At 37.1% G+C, this 18,631-nt stretch overlaps 2 protein-coding genes across 2 annotated transcripts in view; both read left to right on the top strand.

Annotated features, from left to right (window-relative positions):
- Positions 1 to 1,926: 1,926 nt before the first annotated feature.
- On the top strand, positions 1,927 to 13,781 carry LOC107101639 (protein lifeguard 1-like). Its single transcript, XM_015400663.1, has 8 exons — positions 1,927 to 2,063; positions 4,315 to 4,629; positions 4,712 to 4,815; positions 5,700 to 5,900; positions 6,139 to 6,267; positions 6,366 to 6,509; positions 11,261 to 12,267; positions 13,656 to 13,781. The coding sequence occupies exons 2-7, from the start codon at positions 4,317 to 4,319 to the stop codon at positions 11,408 to 11,410; spliced, it is 1,041 nt and encodes a 346-aa protein (XP_015256149.1). The 5' UTR covers positions 1,927 to 2,063; positions 4,315 to 4,316; the 3' UTR covers positions 11,411 to 12,267; positions 13,656 to 13,781.
- Positions 13,782 to 16,512: 2,731 nt separating this feature from the next.
- Positions 16,513 to 18,631, top strand: part of LOC107102397 (sphingomyelin phosphodiesterase 3-like) — a 4,539-nt gene continuing 2,420 nt past the window's right edge. The window contains exons 1-2 of the mRNA XM_015401729.1: positions 16,513 to 16,758; positions 17,368 to 18,556. Of these exons, the coding sequence (XP_015257215.1) occupies positions 17,474 to 18,556 (1,083 nt within the window). The 5' untranslated portion in view covers positions 16,513 to 16,758; positions 17,368 to 17,473. The remainder of the gene's footprint in view (positions 16,759 to 17,367; positions 18,557 to 18,631) is intronic.

The raw sequence follows: 18,631 nt of genomic DNA, 5'->3' as shown, positions 1-18,631 counted from the left end.
TTCTTCCAATCACAGTCAAAATAACATGAGTGTTAATAGGTTACTCTAAAATTACCTTTAGGAGGTATTGAGCAAATGAGCGAACAAGTGCGTGCATGCAATAGTTGCTTGTTCTGTGTGTCTGCAATGGACTGGCCACCTGTCCAGGGTTAGTTTAGGCCTCTGAACTACCTACATACCACTAGAAATACTTACCTCTGTCAGGAGCTTTAGATTTCAGAAATGAAATCGTCTTATTCTTATATAAGTGTGAATCTCCAAAAAAAAGTAATAATTTTTTCTCTATATTTCAGAAATAAAAATCAATGTTATTTTTTATTATACATAGAGCCAAATATCTGAAATATTTATTTTTGTAATTTTTTTATGAATATGGCTCAAAGATAATAGAAAATCCAAATTTAGTCTGTCAAAATTATAATATTCTTAAAAAGTTCAATATTGGAAACTCTTGCTTATCTTACTATTGGGTTAACTTAACTATTGCAAAGGTTTCCTGAGCAATCAGTCTCTGTCAGCAGGCCACACAGTTCTATGAAAGACTTCTGACGTCCAGAAGACAGTCCTTGACCCCACACCACAAGAAGGTTAGGCAAGAGGCTGCTGCTAAGGAAACAAAGTGCTATATCCAAATATATTCACAGAAAGTTGTGTGAAAGGAAAAGGTGTGCAAAGAAAAGATGCATCAGCAATACTGACTGCAGTTTTAAGATGATTAAGAAAAATCCATTTAGAATTTGGGAGATCTTCACCATGACTGAACTGAAGCTGGAATCAGAGCATAAAGAGTCACTATGCACATGAGCTACACATGTCCCAGTACTCGTGTCAAGCCACACCTAAATCTGAGATTGGGCTGTTGCTTAGTGGTCCAAAGTCCTCTATTCTGATAAAGAAAATATCTGAATTTTATTTAGAAATGAATGTCCCTGAGGTGGAGGAAGAGTAGAGGGCCTATAATTACATTTTCTAGGCATCCAGATTGAAGTCGAAAAGAACCAGAAGCTGGTTTGATTACAATGGTGTTACAGTTCTTAATTGACCAGTAACAGCCTGACCTGAACTACATAGAGAATCACGGATTTTCAAGAGGAAGATGAGAGACAACATTAATGCAGATGAACTGAAGGTCATTGAAGGTTTTTACTCCTTTGGGACTTCCATAGACTGCTGGACTCCAGGCCATACTTCATTAATGCTGTAATTCATGCAAAAGGAGTCCAACACATAAGTGTTGAGAGATAAGAATATTTTTTTACATTATTAATATAATAATAATAATTGTTCAAAATTCCTGAGACACTGAACTTAGCAAAGGTTAAAATCAAGTTACCACTTCTTTTAGTGTTAGTACTTCTCTTTCTTGAAGCAATTAAAGGTGGCTTATATTCTGTTAATGAAATATTTTCAGTGTAAGTTCTGAGCCCACGCATAAACTTGTGGTTTATCTTACTTTCGGTTCCATTAAGGAATTTAAGGCGGGGGGGAAAAAAAGGAACACTGGAGAGTTTACATTAAACGCAACTACAGACCATGTTGCATTCAGGTAAAGTATGTGTAAACGTAGTTATGTTTTTTCTAATTTTATTTAATGTAAAGAAAGTGTTTGTATCGTTCTGTAAATACATACTTAAAAAACACGACAATTACCTGTAATGTAAAAAATATGAATTTGATAGAAACATGGCAAAAAAATGAGAATTTACTACTTCTAAAATACTCCATACTAAAGCCGGTGATGGATTGTTTTTTTCTTTTCTTTTTTTTATATGTTTTTTTTTTTTTGTCGTTATAAATCACAAGTGCCATATTTAGCTGTTTGCTTTCTAATGTCGCTAATACTAAGCGCTCCATGTGCGTACACTGCTTATACGCCGTAGTAGTTCCCAAATTTCCAATCTTTTTTATTTGATATGAATGCAGCAGCTCTAGCAATAGGTCGTCTGAGGAGGAAGTGTCACATCGAGTGGACTGTTTTAAGTAGCCGAGAAAACAACTCCTCGCATTAATCTACATTAAAGGAAAGATTCAGACTATCTTAAACAGCTTTTACCCTCTTGATAGTAAGTTATATTTTACTAATATCACTTTATATTTTTCGGGCAATCCGACTTTTTCGGTGAAAAAAGAGCGGTTAATGAAGAAAAATCAGTTAAACTCAGAGTTACTTTTAAATGTCTGTTTTTTTAAGTTTAAGTAGATTTTTAAACATGTAGTACTCGGGTCTTGGTTGTAAAATAATTTTTATATGCCCTGGTTGAAACCTCGCGAGTCTTGGCTGAACTCGCTGATGTTTAAAAACCTTTTTGCTACTAAAGTTGTGTCTAAAATGACATGTAAAGTTTCTTCTAAAGCGCTGTTTAAGCCTGTATGCATGTAGAACTAAACAAAAAGAAAACCAAAACACGTGACCTCACGTTCAACCGCTGAGAATAGTTTCGATTGCTGATTTTTCCATTTGCAGGTGTTCTGTCTATTGTTTTCCGCACTTCATGTTTCTCCACTAGCTGCACTTCTATGCCATCATTTACGGCCTCATTAAACTCTGCTTCAAGTCTCGTCGTACAATGGAGACCTGTATAGACGTGTATCTTAAATTATTTAATAATATCCCTTTTAATTCATCAAATGACCAAAACTGATTTTCTGACCAAGCCATAAATATGATCCTTATCTATTTACAAGCAGGGGCTTCCCTAGAGGGTTTTAAATATCGGCGTCTGATGGTTCACCAGTGGTGATCTTGAGATGGCCCACAATGATAAAAAAGTTAAGAAAGAGACTTTTTGTTTTCTCCAGTTTTTATTAAGTCTTTGATCTCTTTTAATGCATTGTTACTTCCATGTAAAAACTGAGGTCCAAGACTCATCTTGCATTTTCCAAAATCATCTAATAGATTATAATAACACCAAACACTTTATTTTATTGTGAGGTATCTATCCTGTTATGTTTGGTGTAAAGCAGCCTTTCAGAAAAAGAACATCAACACACAGTCAGACACAGTGGTGGTGGCATGGTGGTCTGTGGTTGCGTAGCTGCTTCATGACCTTGGCAGCTTTTAAAAGACAGCCTTTACTCTTGCTAAGTTTTATCTTTACATTTTTTTTTATTCAAGTAAGGTAAAGTAGAACTATTTTTAAAAACTATTTTTAGACAGTAAATACTGTCCTTTTTTTGGAACACTGTAAATAAGGTTTCACATTATATAAGCAGCTAATAACTGTTCTTATTTTGTGTTTTTTGGTGGCATTTATCTGAGATGTCAAAAGTCTGGCCCTGATCAGTAAAGTGTTACTGCACATTTTATGCAACATGCATGTGACACATTTTTCTTACGTCAAACCCAGGACATTTCAAGGTTTTGTTGTAATTTTTAGAAATGAGAACAAATGGGGGGGTGGGGTGGGGGGGGGTTAGGTAATCAATTATTTATAATCACCTTTTGAATGTATAACATACATTTTAAAGGCAAAAATACAGCAAACGTTTTTATGATTTACACCATTATTAATGCTTTAGTTATTACATCCTTTCTTTTATTTTTTCCTCATTATTTTTCTCCTTAGCAGTAATTACAATAATTATAGAAATATATTTATTTCTATTGTTACTCTTGAAACTGAGGCGCTGACATGATTGTAAGCCTGTAAAATATATCCTGACACATATTTTACAAAACTTTAATTTTTCATTTTGTCCTAATCACATTCTATGCACATATATTCATTTGCAAACTCAGATTTGCTCATTTGTTTGTATGTTTCTCTCCTCATCCAAACAATTTTACCTTTACTGTTAAAAGATCTCAGTCAAACTTTGTGGAGTATTATTTTATTTTTTTTTTTTATTATAAATTTATGTTGATGGTGCTATTCTGATAGTGGTTTGATGTGATCATTTTACAGCACATTTGAATGTATAGAACAAATTAGATTTTTCCTCAGATTCAGTCCTTTAATAAAACTGATATACAAGAGTAACAGATTTAAAATAGTTGTAAAATAGATATGGCATTTTGCAAATGTGTGAAGAAATTTGCTGATTACAACATTTTAAGTGATTTTACTCATTTCAGTACTGATGGTGTAGTGTACGAGGTGTACTTGAATGCACCATGTATTAAATAGCGTAACGGCGCAACGGCTTTAGCGGTAAGGGAAAACCGACCTGCACCGGAAGTAATTGTTTTCACGTGACCTTGTTGATTCCTCTTTTTTTTTTTTTTTTTTTGTAGAGATTTTCAAGCTATAATCTGCCTGACATAACATTGTTTTCCGTTTTCCTTTTAAATAATTTTACCTGTATCTCCGGCAGGGATGAGCACCGAAAAGGACAACTACGCCCCCGTGGAGGTGGGCTTCTCTCAGCCTCCTTTCCCCGGTCATCCTAACCTTCCTGCCGCGTTCAGCGTCAACGCACCGGGCTCGGAGTCCTACGGCAGCGGCGGCGTCCTGGCCCCCGGCGGCCTGCCCTACCCCTCTCCTCCGGTGTTTCCCGGAGCCTCCGGGATGGAAGGAAAACTTCAAGATGGAAATTCAGGCTATGTTAACCCCAATTACCCCGGTTATGCTGAAAATGCACCACCATATTCCCCACCTGCCCCGGGCTTTGTTGACAGCTATATGGCCGGTAAAAGCTCCTCTATCTGCTGGTGGTATAGATACATGATTATTATTATTTTATATAATAATTATGGTTTTGTCTTTACAAGCTAATCCTTACCCGAATGAGGAGGCGCCTCCTCCCTTCATAGACAATCAAGACTTTGATTTTGGATTAGACAACAAGAGCATTAGAAGAGCTTTTATTAGAAAGGTAAGATCATCCTAAAATCATAAAACAAAAGCAAATATATTTTCAAGTATGTTTCTTAAACAGTTTGTTCAGGGATAACCATTTTATTTCACACAAAAAACGATTTTCGTTTCAACAACTTCTATTTTCCATTACATTTTATTTAATCCAACAAAAGTCATCACATTTGGACCTTAAGAAAAATCTTTCCATAGACGTCTTTGTCATCTTATTGTCATTTTCTCCCCGTCTATTCATGAGTATTTTGAAACACAGTTGAACCACTTTCATTACTGTAAAAACAGATCAAATCGAAATTAATTGATTTAGAACTTCATTAATCAAAATTGAATCGATTCAGGACTTTGGCAAAAATAACCAGCCCTATACAAGATAGATGCATTTAAAAGTACAAAAAAAGGCAGTCATTAGGCGAATATTAAAGAAGACAATCACTAGTTAAAGTTATAAACCACTTGGCAGGATTGCTTCTTTAACAGATAGCCAAACTTTTAAGCAACCAATGGGCTTATTATACCTCTGTTACTTTCTACAGGGAGATTGGTAAAGCAGTATGACGTCACTGGAATATAAAGGTTTCCTTCAAAAACTACAAATTTTGGCAGATGTTCCATTGTTGTTGGATGTTCTGAAAACGTGCCACTGTGGATTTGTTGTGAAACATTGCAAGGACAATATGGATCACTATTATGCTTAAATTCCTAAGTTATTTATCCTTCCTAAACATCTTGCTGTTTTTTTTGTATTACTTAATCTGCTACATTGTACCTGCTCTATACTATTTTTGGGATAAAAACTGTAAAATAAAACACTCTTTAAATATGACAGGCTTCCAAACATTGCATCCAAGCACTTCTAACAGTCCTATATATTCTTTACTGCAGGTGTACTTGGTGTTAACGGCTCAGCTCATGGTGACCTTTGCATTTGTGGCCGTGTTCACCTTTGTGCGGGAAGTGAAGTTTTTCGTCCAGACGAACATCTGGACGTACTACTTGTCCTACGGCGTGTTCTTCGTGTCGGTTTGTGTGATCAGCTGCTGCGGAAACTTCCGCAGAAGACACCCCTGGAATCTGGTGGCCCTGGTAAGGAAAAGTGGGTTTTGCAACAGGAAGTGTGATGAGCAGGAGGAGGTTTCAGCACAGGAAATGTGGATGTTTTTCATGTAGCTTTTTTTTTCTTGACTGTTTCTGGTAGGAAGAAAAAAGTACAGATTGCAATTAAGGAACAAAGACAGATTAAGCTGTTTTTCTGCTCTGCATTTTAAATGATGTTTTCAATGTGTAGATGGCTGCTGATGTGGTGCGTTTGTTTGCTTTCCAGTCCATCCTGACTCTCAGCTTGTCCTACATGGTGGGAGCAGTCGCCAGCTTCCACAGAACGGAGTCTGTCATCATGGCGGTGGGAATCACCGCAGTCGTTTGTTTCACAGTGGTCATTTTCTCCATGCAGGTTTGTTTGGCTAAGCTGTCCCACCTTTGAGCCATGCGTGTTCATTTCACAGAAGGTGGCGGTAAGATAACTGATCATCTTGTTTTTATGGCCCACAGACCAAGTATGACTTCACTTCCTGTTACGGCGTCCTTTTCGTTTGCTTGCTGGTCCTTATCATCTTCAGCATCCTTTGCATCTTCTTTCATAACATGATCCTGCAGCTCGTCTACGCTGGACTGGGAGCTTTACTCTTCACTGCAGTGAGTCCTGTGTTTTCTCACACATTCAATGTAAAGAAGCCACAGCTGAGCCACTGCTGCAAAGGCTATTTGTTGCAACTAACCAGTTGACCTGCTACTGAACCCCAAAGAAGCTTCTTTTACTTTTTTTTCCTTTATGCTGCATTGGTTTTTGGTTGTAAAAAAGTAGGTTGACCACGCTCTAAAGGTTTCAGAATGAAAACGATAGAATATAAATGTAGGGCTTCAACTAAAGTTTATTTTGCATTTTTCATTTATCAGTGAATCGATTAATAATCGGATAGCCAAAGGTAACTTTAAGAAGATTGTTAATTAGATTAAACCAGGTGAAACTAAAACTTTCCCTCTTGAGGAGTTCTGGATAGAGCATATTGACAGACAAAAAAGTTTTTTTTTAAACGCAAAATGTTTATATATTTTTATTTTATAATTTTGATATAATTACTGCTCTAATTGGGTGCTCTGTCAACTAAATGCATGTTTTACAGTCTCTATAATCCAGTTAGGGATTAATAAATTATTAAATTAGTTGACGATTATTTCAATAAACAATTAATCGTGATTAATCCAATTTATTGTTTCAGCCCTATATAAATGTAATAAGCAAAATAAGAAAGAGGCATGATAATCGCAGATAAAAAGTACACGGATGTGTGCAACAGATCAAAATCTTTTTGAAAATCTTCTAAACATAGTTCTCACTTCAAACAGATTATTTAAAGCAGCTGTTTCAAAGTGTTCAGCTCTGACCCAGAATAGAAATGCAGAGCCCTGGGACTAAAACTACATAGCTATGGGTCATTTTTACCTCATAAACGTTTTTTTTTTTGTAGTTCCACAGTTTTTGGAGAAGTGGATTCACTTAAATGCACTCGATGGTTCCTGGTGATCTCACCAACTTACCTTTTTGTTTCTTTGTGCTTCTGATTATTTCAAGCACAAGTCATTTCCTCTTGGTCCACTGTGAGAAAATGTGGTTATATGTTTTCTGTAAGTAATATCCTCTAACAGGAAATCACTTCACGTCAATTTGGTTTTTAAAGAGTCCAAATCTCACATGGTCCAGGAGTCAGTTGTCGTAAACCGTGGTAGAAGCAAGTGAAATCTTCAAATAAAGGTTATTTTAAAAAACATAAAAGAAGCATATTCTGAATTTTATTAGTATATAAATTCATAGTTCATGGTAAAACTTTTATATTTAGCATTTTAATACAAACTAGCATTGTTAGAATTATAAAAGTATTTAATAATATTAGTAATTGACCATACCAAGATGTGACTGTTTGTATTCGTGTAGTTGGTGTCAACAAAGCCATAGATATGGTTACAGGTTAGTTTTTTTTTTTTATATATCTAACTGTATTATCAAAATAACTAACCCAGCTATTTAATTATGGATGACAAGGTGGGTAGGTTTACTGGAGGGAAGCGGAGTGATAGACTGAATGGTGATGCATTGGTATAAAATGGCAAAGAAATCATTTGGACTAAAGTAAATAAGAAATTAATGACTGAGCAAATACCCTCAAAATCCCATATACTCTTTGTTTTTTTAATGAGGACAATATTCACCTTTATTAAAATAAATATATTAACAAGAAAGTTAAAGTTTTGTCAAGAATAAAACAAATTTCAAGATTCCATTCAATTCAGTTTATTTATATAGCCCTAATTCCCAACACATGCCATCTCAAGGCACTTTACAGAAACAGTTCAACCAGATCATACAGTCAGACTGATTAAAACTTTTCTATCTAAGGAAAAACAGTTGATTGCATCGACTCATTGACTTAAAGGTAATCCCTCAGACCAAGCATGCTTGTAGCAACAGTGGAGAAGGAAAAACTCCCTTTTAACAGGAAGAAACCTCCAGCAAAACCAGGCTTAGTGTGAGTGGCCGTCTGCAGAGGCTGACTGGGGTTCAAGGAGACGTACAGAAAGAAGCAGAGGTACAAAAGGCAACTGTAAACCAGCTCCACATGCTGCCCCGTCCAGGAAACACACAGTCAGGCAGACAAGCTCTGAGCCAGCTCCCATGTCAGAGGATGGAGAGAGCACATACAGTTAGTCATAGTCAGAGAAACAGGACTACACTGAAAAACAGGCCAATCTCCAACATCTATAAACAAAGGTGTTGATGGCAGCAGCACAGCTGATATTTCTCTCCAGGATAGAGCCACAGCCAAACAGGAACAGACCAGACAAAGCTGCTATGAGAAAAAGCAGAGAGAGCAAAACGTTAGAGATTGAACTAACAGATTCTGCAGAGTAGGAGAATAGAGATGGAATGAAGCAGAATTATGAAAAAGGGTCGCTATGTCTTCCAGCGGTCTAAGCCTATAGCAGCATAACTATAGAGATAGCTCAGGATAACCTGAGCTTCTATAACTATAAACTTTATCAAAAAGGAAAGTTTCAAGCCTAGTCTTAAAAGTAGACAGGGTGTCTGCCTCACAGACTTAAACTCAAGATAAAATAGCATGTTAAATACAAAGTGCTGCCATTGCCATAGAAGGGCTTTTTGGTTTTTAATGGATTGCACCTTGTACAGTATAGTTTTTATAGTTTATATTTATTGACATCTCTGGTTAAGAAGTGCAAAAAGCTTTTGAATAATTTAATTAATTAGACTTTTTTTTTTATCACAATAACATAGTAGCCAGGCTGCAAAGGAGCTGCATATTTTTAAGGAGGGGAAAGGATAAACCATTTTTTTTTTTTTTTTTTTATCACAATAACATAGTAGCCAGGCTGCAAAGGAGCTGCATATTTTTAAGGAGGGGAAAGGATAAACCAAGCTGAATATGACCAGTGCTGCACTTCTGGGCATGTTGAAGAAAAACTCACAAAATGAAAGTATCTGACAGATTTAGACCATTTATACTTCACTTCAGAGGCTCAGTTCTAATAGCCACGCCTCAATATAGGAAAGGAAAGAGCACTAATTGTGTTAATGTCCTTAAGTCTGATAAGGGTGAACAAGAAAATTGTTTCTGGGCTAAACTTTCCCATATTTATGGTTTGTGTATCTGGACCAGTCATCTTGGCTGGGTCCTGTTATACTAATAATAATCATTGTCTACAGTAACTTCAATAATTAGAGTTAAAACAACTGGAACTATGAGAAAGATGTTGGGTGAAGATTTATGTAAGTTAACGTTCCCACTGTACAAGTCAAAGAGCATGCAAGGCAGGAAGTCCAGACGTCACTATTAGAGCAGAGCTTTTTTAGAGTGATTTATTGTTGAGGTCAACCCTTTTATTACTTCAGAAAGTTTCTACTTCCATATTCAAAATGTGGTGACAGCTTCTGTAATAATGTCTGCTCTTGTCTAGTTTTCATCATAAAATGTGCAACCCCGGAAAAAAAAATCCTGAATTTTATGTTTAGTTTTCCTTTGAATCTGTTTGTTTCTCTGGGAGTTTTAGGTAGGGGAAAAATAGATAATTATCTTAATAACTAGATTTTCCATCCTCTGGTAAAAAAATCCAAGGCCTTTAGATAATGGCTTCACTTTCATCTGCTTCGTCATTGGATAATCCAAAAATAAATTAGATATTTGTAAAGAACATTTTTAATATTCAGCTAAAACTGCAGTATTATATGTTAACTAGGCCAGATAAAAAAGCACAAACCAGAACTGCAAAACAGCAATTTATACATCTTAAAATACATATTTAACCAGTTGAAATATTTAGTTAAATATGAATTATGACATTATTATAGCTCCTAAAATCAAATATTCACTCCTTTTCTTTACCCTCTTGTCATTGTGGAGTTGTGTGGGTGTCATTATTAAGGACCGTTTAGAGAAACCAATTAACAAAACATTTATGTCTTTAAATGAAAAAAGTAAAATGCAAACTTATACAGAAAGACCTCATGATAGAATTTGAAGTGCTGCAAACCATGGCAGCATGCACACCACAATAGTTATGAACTAAACCTGGAGAAACCCTGATTTAAAGGGATACTCGGCCTGATAGCTTCTATGGTTAATAGGTTAATTTTTAGGGTTTTTTTGCATTAGATTTTATTTAAATTATCAGACTGATAATGTCATTTGCTTTTTATTTGTACTGTACACTAAAAAAGTATCACAATCAAAAGATTGTTTAGAAGCAACGTTTCATGTTTATTTTATTTCTGGTTGCAAACCTTCAGGCTCTTGTTGTCAATAGTATTTTTGACTGATTTAAAATTACATTTAAAGCTCTTGATAAAAACACCTGGTTTAGATTACACTGGCGACGATTATGAGGCACACTGAGAAAAAATGCTTAAAAAATATATCATTATTTAAACCCCATTAATACCATTGCAATGGATAATTTCATAATTGTTTTCTTAATATCTTGGAACCCCATTTGAGGGCGTAAAATGCCTTTAAATTGCATTGAAGTTTGGTCTTTACACCAGAGAAGAAGAGAAAATAGTGTTTTTTTTTGTTTGTTTTTTTTGTAAATGTATCTGTAAATGAATTTAAACATAACCTACCTGGCTGTAATGAAACGTCAGCAGACTGCTATTGACTCCCATTAAATGTTATATTTCAACTCATATTACAGATTTAATTAAAATTATGAATGAACATCTTAATTAATAACATAATTATAATATAATATTTATAATTTATAATTCAGGTACATTACGTTCTAACAACAGGGTTCATTTAGTTTTAGATTTCGTCCTGTTTAGAGATGCAGCATTAAAGCGTTTGACCCAGGTTGGCTTTCCTTGTGCCTTTCAGTTCTTGGCGGTGGACACCCAGCTGCTGCTTGGCAACAAGGAGCTCTCACTGAGCCCAGAGGAATACGTCTTTGCTGCTCTCAACCTCTACACGGACATCATCAACATCTTCCTCTACATTCTTGCTATTGTGGGCAGAGGCAGAGGCTGAGCGAAGGCAGCAGCTCAGACAGAAAAGTAGTTTGGAATAAAGAGTGTCCGTAATCAAAGCCTTCAATTTGCTTTCTAGCCTGTATTTATTATATGGTTAACAGCTGCTTTTGGTTCGTCCAATGTAAACGCTTCACTCTAGTCGATACTATAAGTGACCGAAGATCTCTTTGTATATGTTATATAAAAAAATTATTTTTTTCTCAGAAGATTTTATCTCACTACGTAGAAGGGAATCAGTGATGCAGACATGTGCAATTGGTCAGTGTTTGATGCAGAGTTTTATTCTGGTGTGACTGAAGGCCGAGAGGACTTTTTCCTGGACCAAAGACCATAAATCATCATTTGTAGTGTGATGTATGTTTTTCAAAAGCTGTCAGCAGCAAGGGCTGAAATGGCAGTGAGAAGAATAGGAAGAAAAAACTAAAGCTCCCGCTAAAAAAAAAAAAAAACGTATTAAAAAGTGACTACATAGTGGTCGTTTGGATAGATTTCTTCTGTTTTTCCAAAGTACTGTTTTAAATCTACACTGTTTTCCCAACGACGCTTTAAAGTCTTAAGTACTTTTGTAAACCTAATGTGTTTTCTTTCTATACAATAAAATTTGTAAAATGCATTCTATTGTAGTGATGTTTTGATTTAATTTGTTTTCAGCTGAGGTCTGGGTAGTTAGGGGTGCTTTTACCAGCACTGTATCCAACACCTTCACGATGAGCCTGGAACAATCCACAGCACTCTTGCAAGCAGAAAATGAGCAACTAAGGCAGGAAAATGCTCATTTTAGAAGCGCTCTCTTGGAATACGATGAGATGAGGTCCAGGATGCAGAGAGACCAGGGCCAACAGTCTGGTTTTACAGGTAAGGCGTTCCTCTTAACCACCAGGTGGTAGGCTTGGCTTTCTTAACATGCCAAGATTTCTCTTTTATTCTACCTAATTTAGATATACCCTGAATCCCTAAGATTTAAATTATGGTGACATGTTTTCAATTGAAATTGTAATAAGATAGTCTGGCTGTTCGATTAACAAAATAATAGAGTTAAATTTTACCACAGCTTTAATATAGCAGAAGTTGTAAAGTATCCAACCTTTGACTTTTGAAAAAGCAAAAGGACTAGAAACACTGTCTTCTTATTTTTGTCTAGGTATGAAACTTGTTTTGAATAAATATGAACACATGTACATAAAAACATAAAAAGATTTAAAGTGGTCTTTTCATATTAAAATATAGATGCTGCAAAGTTGTGTTTTTCATAACTGCCTGCTAGTCTGCATTTAGTTGGCATGGTAACGAGCAACTGAGCATGCTGAGGGATCCTTACAGGCAGATCTGCTGCTTACACTGTTAAGGTTTTAAATCAGATAATCACAGCACCATCACATTATGAATTTAGAAGCAGACCCAGACATTTGTCATGTAGCTGGAAAGATTTCTTCTGCTATTAAGGGCCAGTTAGATTCAAAAATGTTGCTATGGGGATGGTTAAATAATAAACACATTTTGCTCACTTGGCCCTTGTATACAAGCTTTGTTTTTACCTGATGCTATTATAAAAGTAATCCATTCATTCATCCAAGGGGTGACATATTCAGAGAGTGTAGCTTGCATCATGCAGGTCTGATCTAAGACAAACTGTTCTGTTCTTAATCCGCATAGTTTTCTGTTTTATATAACTTGCTACTATTAAAGCTTGTGATAGAAAATATGTGAGGACTTAGTGATTATTACAGTCAGGATTTTTATATATATATATATATATATATATATATATATATATATAAAAACAACAACAATTTCAACAGAAAATAAAATTGCTCTAACCTGAGAGTTTATATATTAACTATGAAACCTACTTTAGAAAATATTTATTCAAAGACTTTCATTACTCGGGGTTAAACTCTTTTTACGATGTTATTAAGTCCTCTGGTGCCATATTACAGTATTCATTTGTTGTCATTCATTACATTGCAGATTCTGCAGGACTTTTTTTTTACTTGTAAAGATGTATAGCTATGATTTCTAACCGTAGGACTTAATAACATCATAAAAAGAGTTTAACCCCGTTTAAAAACATATTAACAACATTTGTTCTTTACAAACATCCATTCCTTTTTGTACAGATTATTAGTTGTTCCGGATAAGGTTGTCAGCACTTTGATCTGGCAGCCATTATATGACATGAATTTTATACTCACCATTAATAATAATGGACCAAACCTTTTTATTGTTGTGGTTCCATACACTAGGCATGGACTCTAGAGGCCTGCAGCATAACAACATTGAAGAGCAACAGTTTAGGAGAGACCTGCAGCAGGACGGATGCAAACTGCAGCACAGAACATCGTCTCCGATTAACTTCAAGTCTTTCCTCCAAAGTGCAGCGCTGAAAGACGCTGAAGAAGCTGGAGAGCTTCACAAGACACAAGCTGATGTTCCTCCTTGCGCCATCGGTATTTCATTTAGAGGGGATTGATACAGCAGGTACATTTTTTTGTGCTTTTGTATTTCAGTAATTTTGTTTTCTTTTAGGTTCAACAAGGCTGCTTGGTGAAATTGCCTATCAGCTGGATAGGAGGATTCTGTCCTATGTTTTCCAGGCTCACCCGAGACTCTATGGTTTCACGCTCCGCAATATACCAGAGAAGATCATTGAGGTAACAGCTTTCTCAGAAGCAAACCTTAATGGTTTTAAAATTGCTCAGAAGGGAATCGATCGAAAACAGCTAAAACCAAAAATGGAAGTTTCTGTTTGGCTCAACAACTTCTGCTTTTCACAGCATTTTGAAAGTAAATACAGACTGAAAATTCCCCTGAGAGAATACAGGAAGTAATAAATGTCCCTTCATCTCTTGCAGGTGAGCACACACCCTCTGACGGGGAAGATGGATGGGGCCTATCAGCTCCACCTCACTCAAAGGTATAAAGACATCATGGAGATGCTCAGCCAGTTTGGCTACAAAGCAGCTCTCCACCCTCCTTTCTGTGAGTTTGTCGTCAATACATATGGGATCCTGATGGAAAGGCCGAGTAGAAGCAACACCCAAGAGGCTGACTACAATAATCCAGAATTTTTGAAGAAGCTGATAGAGAACACGGCTCCAAAGAAACTGCAGAAGGACCTGCTGCTGGTGCTCTCTTGTCTCTGCTTCATCGCAGAGAAGGACAAGGAGCCTCTCCTTGCATGGTAGTCATCACTGCAACCTAGGAGAATTCAAATCTTCCTGAAATAAATAATGAGGCGTGAAGATTATTGTTTCAGTGTTTTCAGTCTGCCCAAAAAAAGATGTATGTGCTGCTAGATGAGCTGTTGGAGGCATTGGTCAGACTTTGGGTGTGCAACTTTAACAAGATTGAATTTTGATGCAATTATGTCTCAAAGTTTCTCAGGGTATGTATATATTAACTTGAAAAATCTAAATGCAGAAGTTTGGCCCAGTGCTATTGTTCCATCAAGCTCTGTAGATGGATATAAAACATCACTTTTCAGGTCTTAAATTCTTAATTGAAATTCAGGTCCAGTCCATTCTAACATTATTTATTTATTTATTTATTTCCGTTGCCTTGCACAAATTAGGTTTATCTCCTGTATATAACTGCTAATTTCTCTTTTTTATAAGAATGAAAAGTGGACATTCCTACTTGAAAATGTAAACGAATGTTTTTGCTCAATAAAGTTTGGATCAAAAAAGGAAAGGAGAGGAATTAAATGGGCAGATAGGAACTGCATGTCGCTTCATAATGCAATCAGAAAAGTTTTTTTTACTTCTTTTTAGATGATAAAATGTCTTGAGGCAGGTGAAAAAAAATGGTTTGGATTTCAGTTTAAAAATATTTGACAGCGCTCCAACGCGTCTTAACTTGGATGCATGTAAATCTCGAGCCAACGCATCTCTATAGCAAAGATTGCGCTTACACAAACTGTAAAGATGTGAAATTTACGCAACAAACAGTGCAACAAACTTTCAAATGCTTTGTTATAAACCATTCAATTGTTGGAATTAAGGGGTATTAAATAGAAATACTACAGATGCGCAGTATTGGATTTTTGGACAATATCTGATGTTATGATATTTAAAAACTCAAAAAGGCTGATAACCGATAGTGATGAGTTGTTTCCCCCCAAACCTACCTATTGACACTTTGTATTTTTGTCTTTCTTGTCCTTCACAGTCACTACAAATACCAGCCTTGTTATTTATCTCTAAACTTTTAAAAACATCCACACCACTGACATTTTAACTTCTGAATCTCTCCTGGGTGCATGAGACCTGTTGGCATATTCCTCAACTTTATGTCACAAAACAGCACCTTATTGGTGCAATGGCTAATGTCAGATATTTAGAAATGAATAACAGTCAATAACATAATAATGATATTGTGCATCCCTAACAAATACATAGACAAGTTTATGTAAAGAAAAACACAGTGGGGCCAGTGATTTTTCATGGGGGAACAGAACAAAAGAATAACAAAATGAATAACAGCACAAGAGCACAAGTTATATTCTATTAATGGAGCCACACAATGGTAATTTTTAGATAACATTTTAAGTAAACTGTAAAGGCGAGACGTTCAATGGTTTTAAGGGACAAATCGGTTGTATGCTTTACTATTACACTGCAAAAACTGATCCTAGAAAATTAATGTTCCTTTAAATTAGTGTATGTGCCCCTAATTTCATTAGGTAAATGGATCACCTTTGGCCCTTATAATAACCTAATTTGATACTATGCCCTTGAAATAAGATCATAGTTGTCTTTCTTTTTTTCTTTTTTTTTTTTATAAATCATCTTATTCCTTTATTCCTTTGCTTGGATCAATGTAATATACAAATATTTCTAGAATTATTGACTCACATGCAAATTCTAGTAGCTCATCTTTTCAGTACAGCAGCCATAATAGGAGCCAAGACCAATTCTTGAGGGGCACTGGCCCCTGTTGGCCCCCATCTGGAACTGCCTGGGATGTGCCACTGGAAATAAGAAGTTCAAAACGAAAGCGAAGAGAAAATAACAAAAAAAAAGCCTTGAAATGTAAATGAGTTTTTTTTTTTTTTATGAATAAAGCGCAATGACGCATGTGGTGGGGGCGGGGCTTAAATCAAGCAGAACAGGAAGGGTTTACGTTTCAAAGTGCTGCTTTTACTGGTGTGGTGGGTTTTTATTATTATTATTTATTTCACTTCACAACCTTCATGTTTTGCTGTGGATATTTGATTAACAAAAATAAAGAAGCGATGTGACAACATGAGCTCCCATTGCTCCTAATGAATGGCCTCATCACACGGACTTCCGCGGGTGTCCCCTTCAGGTGCGACCAGCTGATCAAAGGCAGCAAAAGGCAGCAAAGGTGAGCGCCATAATCCAATGAGACTTTATAAAGCATCATAATCCAATAACCTCAGATTATAACCTAGCTTTGACATGAATCGCTTTTATTTTATATAAATATGCCTCCCTGGATCCTTATGAAAGCTCACAGCCTTGCAAATGAGCTGTGTGTGATTTTTAACTTTAAATGTTGCAGAACAAGTTTTACTAAAGTATCCTGTTAACTCTCTGTCTCCCAGCTGTTGTAGAGAGCGTTTTTCATGTGTAAATACACAAAGGTGTGGTGTTCAGGTCACATCCACAACACTATAGAATATAACTGATGCATACCACATGAAATGACTGTTTCACTCTGTGTATAGTATTCAGTATATTTTTTATTGTTACTCTACAGTCATTTGTGTTAATCTGTTTAATTTAAGTTTAGCTGACATGCTTAGACAAAGTGCTGCAAAAAATTAGTTTTTCTTCAAAGCAAGGTAGCATATTTCAGAAAACAGTTGTGTCTTTGTATTTTCCAATGCATGCATGGACTTGCAGGCGGAGACATTTTCTGGGAACTCCTGTGCAGGTTGACACTGTGTGCAAAGGAGGCCACACCTTTGTGTTTTTGTTTTCTCTTCTTTAGAGTGCGGCGGAGTTCTGGGAAGAAAAAATCTACCTTTGAAATCAGAGCAGAGCTGGATATCTGGATGCTGTTCATCCTCCGTTTTGTTTAGAACCAGTGGACGGCCATGGTTCTGCGGGCGTCACCCTTTTCCAATGGGTTTCTGGCCGCTATCCACGCCTTGGGGTGGGCTTTGATAGTGCCGGGCTTCTGGTACCTTGATCGTGTTCTTGCCGTGTGCAAGTCTACCACAAAGGAGAGGAGAGAGCGACAGGGACAAGAATGCTACCTTCACCCCCTGAATGTCTTCCTCGGATCCATTTTCTTCCTCCTGTTTTTCCTCCTCACTGCCCCCTTGGCTTTCCTGGGTTTTCTGCTATGGGCGCCGCTCCAGGCCTGCCGTCGCCCGTTCTCCTACCACAGAGCGGAGCCGACCTCAGCAGCGAGAGAAACAAACCGAGGCTTTGAACTAACAGGAATGGCGTCATTTACCTTTGCCTCAGCCAACCTGTGTCTGTTAACGGATGGCTTGGCCCGCTTCAACAACCTGGGTCACACCCAGCATAGGGCTTATGAGATTGGCAAACGTATCTCTGAGAGTGTGGGGCGAGCCCAGGTGGTGATCACAGTGGAATCCCCAAGCAGCTGTGGCCCTCTCAGCCCCTCTGACAGCATCATACCCAGAGCATGCTCAGATGCAGATGGAGATACAGAGGGACAGCCTCAACCCGGAGGACATCATCAGTCAGAACCAGCAGAAAGCTCTGCTTCCTTTAACGGTGTAGAGGCCAAACTGACAGAACGCTCCTCTTCCCAAGCCAATTCTAATGAGAGCCCCAACAAACGGGGGCAGTCGGATGATGAGAGTCCTGCTGCTTTGATCTCCAGGCGTCCTCGTCAGCAGGATGAGGAACCCTGGGAGGTGTCGTCGCTCTTTCCAGCCAGCGTCGACATACTGTGTCTGGAAGAGGTGTTTGATAAGAGAGCTGCAAAAAAGCTCACCAGAATGCTGAAACCACTGTATGGACACATCCTGTATGACGTTGGGGTGTACGCCTGCCAGCCGCCCTGCAGGTGTTCTGCTTTCAAGTTCTTCAACAGTGGCCTGTTCTTGGCCAGTAGATTCCCGGTGCTGGAGGCCGAGTACCACTGCTTTCCTAACAGCAAAGGAGAAGACGCCCTGGCGGCCAAGGGTCTGCTCTCTACTAAGGTGCTTATAACACTCACAATGACCAGGTTTCCTGATATAAGTGCTATAATAGCTGGATGGATGGATGGATGGATG

The sequence above is a fragment of the Cyprinodon variegatus genome, unplaced genomic scaffold (assembly GCF_000732505.1).
Source record: "Cyprinodon variegatus isolate N-32 unplaced genomic scaffold, C_variegatus-1.0 Scaffold2, whole genome shotgun sequence".
NCBI lineage: Eukaryota > Metazoa > Chordata > Actinopteri > Cyprinodontiformes > Cyprinodontidae > Cyprinodon > Cyprinodon variegatus.
The sequence above is the reverse complement of the archived record's forward strand: the minus strand, read 5'-3'. Positions and strand labels throughout refer to the sequence as shown.

Coding starts and splice junctions, on each gene's coding strand:
- LOC107101639 (XM_015400663.1), top strand. CDS start 4,317: ATGAGCACCGAAAAGGACAACTACGCCCCCGTGGAGGTGGGCTTCTCT. Junction 4,630..4,711: donor TGTTGACAGCTATATGGCCG/GTAAAAGCTCCT, acceptor TGTCTTTACAAG/CTAATCCTTACCCGAATGAG. Junction 5,901..6,138: donor CCTGGAATCTGGTGGCCCTG/GTAAGGAAAAGT, acceptor TTTGCTTTCCAG/TCCATCCTGACTCTCAGCTT.